Source organism: Cynara cardunculus, unplaced genomic scaffold, assembly GCF_001531365.2.
Source record: "Cynara cardunculus var. scolymus isolate 2C unplaced genomic scaffold, CcrdV1 Un_Scaffold_11235, whole genome shotgun sequence".
Taxonomy (NCBI): Eukaryota; Viridiplantae; Streptophyta; class Magnoliopsida; order Asterales; family Asteraceae; genus Cynara; species Cynara cardunculus.
Window position 1 is genome coordinate 1997 of NW_020206532.1, and position 1091 is coordinate 3087.

Sequence of the window (1091 nt, forward strand, 5' to 3'; positions counted from 1 at the left end):
ATGAAAACCCTTTGTGAGCAGTATGTGCAGGGCTATGTAATATTCATCGCAAAGTTTTGTACTAGCTTCTCCTATTGTGAGCATCCTACTAGCATTATGTATGCTAGCATAATATTGTTAGCCTAATGTGTTGAAACTTTGGGCAGGACAACACTATCAGTTACGTTATGGGGTAAGATTTTAATCTATCAAAACGGCATGTTATGCAATAATTCACCCCCAGTAAGTGCTAACCAAGTGAAATTTGTCACTCTCACTTATTGCCTAAGATTTTTGATCTTTGTTATGTCATTCGATAAGGTAATGTGACTTAATAAGCGTTTGTCAAATGTCCCCTTAATCTTTATCCGAAATTAACCTTACATGCTAGAGTATGAGACGAGAGAGGAATGGCGAGTTTACACACCAATATTGCAAATGAAAATCAGCCTCCTAACGTAATCCCTTAATGAACTTGATATGGACACAATCGATCAAGAACAAAATCAGAAAAACAAACGATGAAAATACTAAAGAAAGAAATCAGTTGAATCCATTGTGGCAAGATTGACAAGACAAAGCATGGAGAAGAAGCTGAAACAGAAGTGATTAACCTTTGCTTGATTCAAATTTAGGGTTAAAATCCCCAAATTCGTAGATCAATCGAACTGAATAAAATTGAACAAATTCACGAAAACCTAAATTCCATATCATATCATTTTATCACCGAATGATTACATAAGTTTCAACTCAAGATCCACTTCGAATTTTTACAACAAAACGCAGGAGATCATCTACGCAAATCTCTAAGAGCTTGTAAACTTGGTTACAGCCTTTGTACCTTCAGATACAGCGTGTTTCGCCAATTCACCGGGAAGTACAAGTCTCACGGCGGTCTGAATCTCCCTGGAAGTAATCGTCGGCTTCTTGTTGTACCGAGCAAGCCTCGAAGACTCCTGAGCCAACTTCTCGAAGATATCGTTGATAAACGAGTTCATAATCCCCATAGCTTTGCTTGAGATTCCAATGTCAGGATGAACCTGCTTCAAAACCTTGAAGATGTAGATCTTGTAAGTCTCCACCGACTTCTTGTTCCTCTTCTTCTTCTTATC

General features: G+C 37.9%; 1 protein-coding gene across 1 annotated transcript; it reads right to left on the minus strand.

Moving 5' to 3' along the window:
* Positions 1–568: 568 nt before the first annotated feature.
* Positions 569–1088, minus strand: LOC112505463 (probable histone H2B.3; the record flags this gene model as incomplete). Its single annotated transcript, XM_025109369.1, has 1 exon — positions 569–1088. A coding segment is annotated over one exon (303 nt), but the record flags the coding sequence as incomplete, so codon positions are not given.
* Positions 1089–1091: the final 3 nt, after the last annotated feature.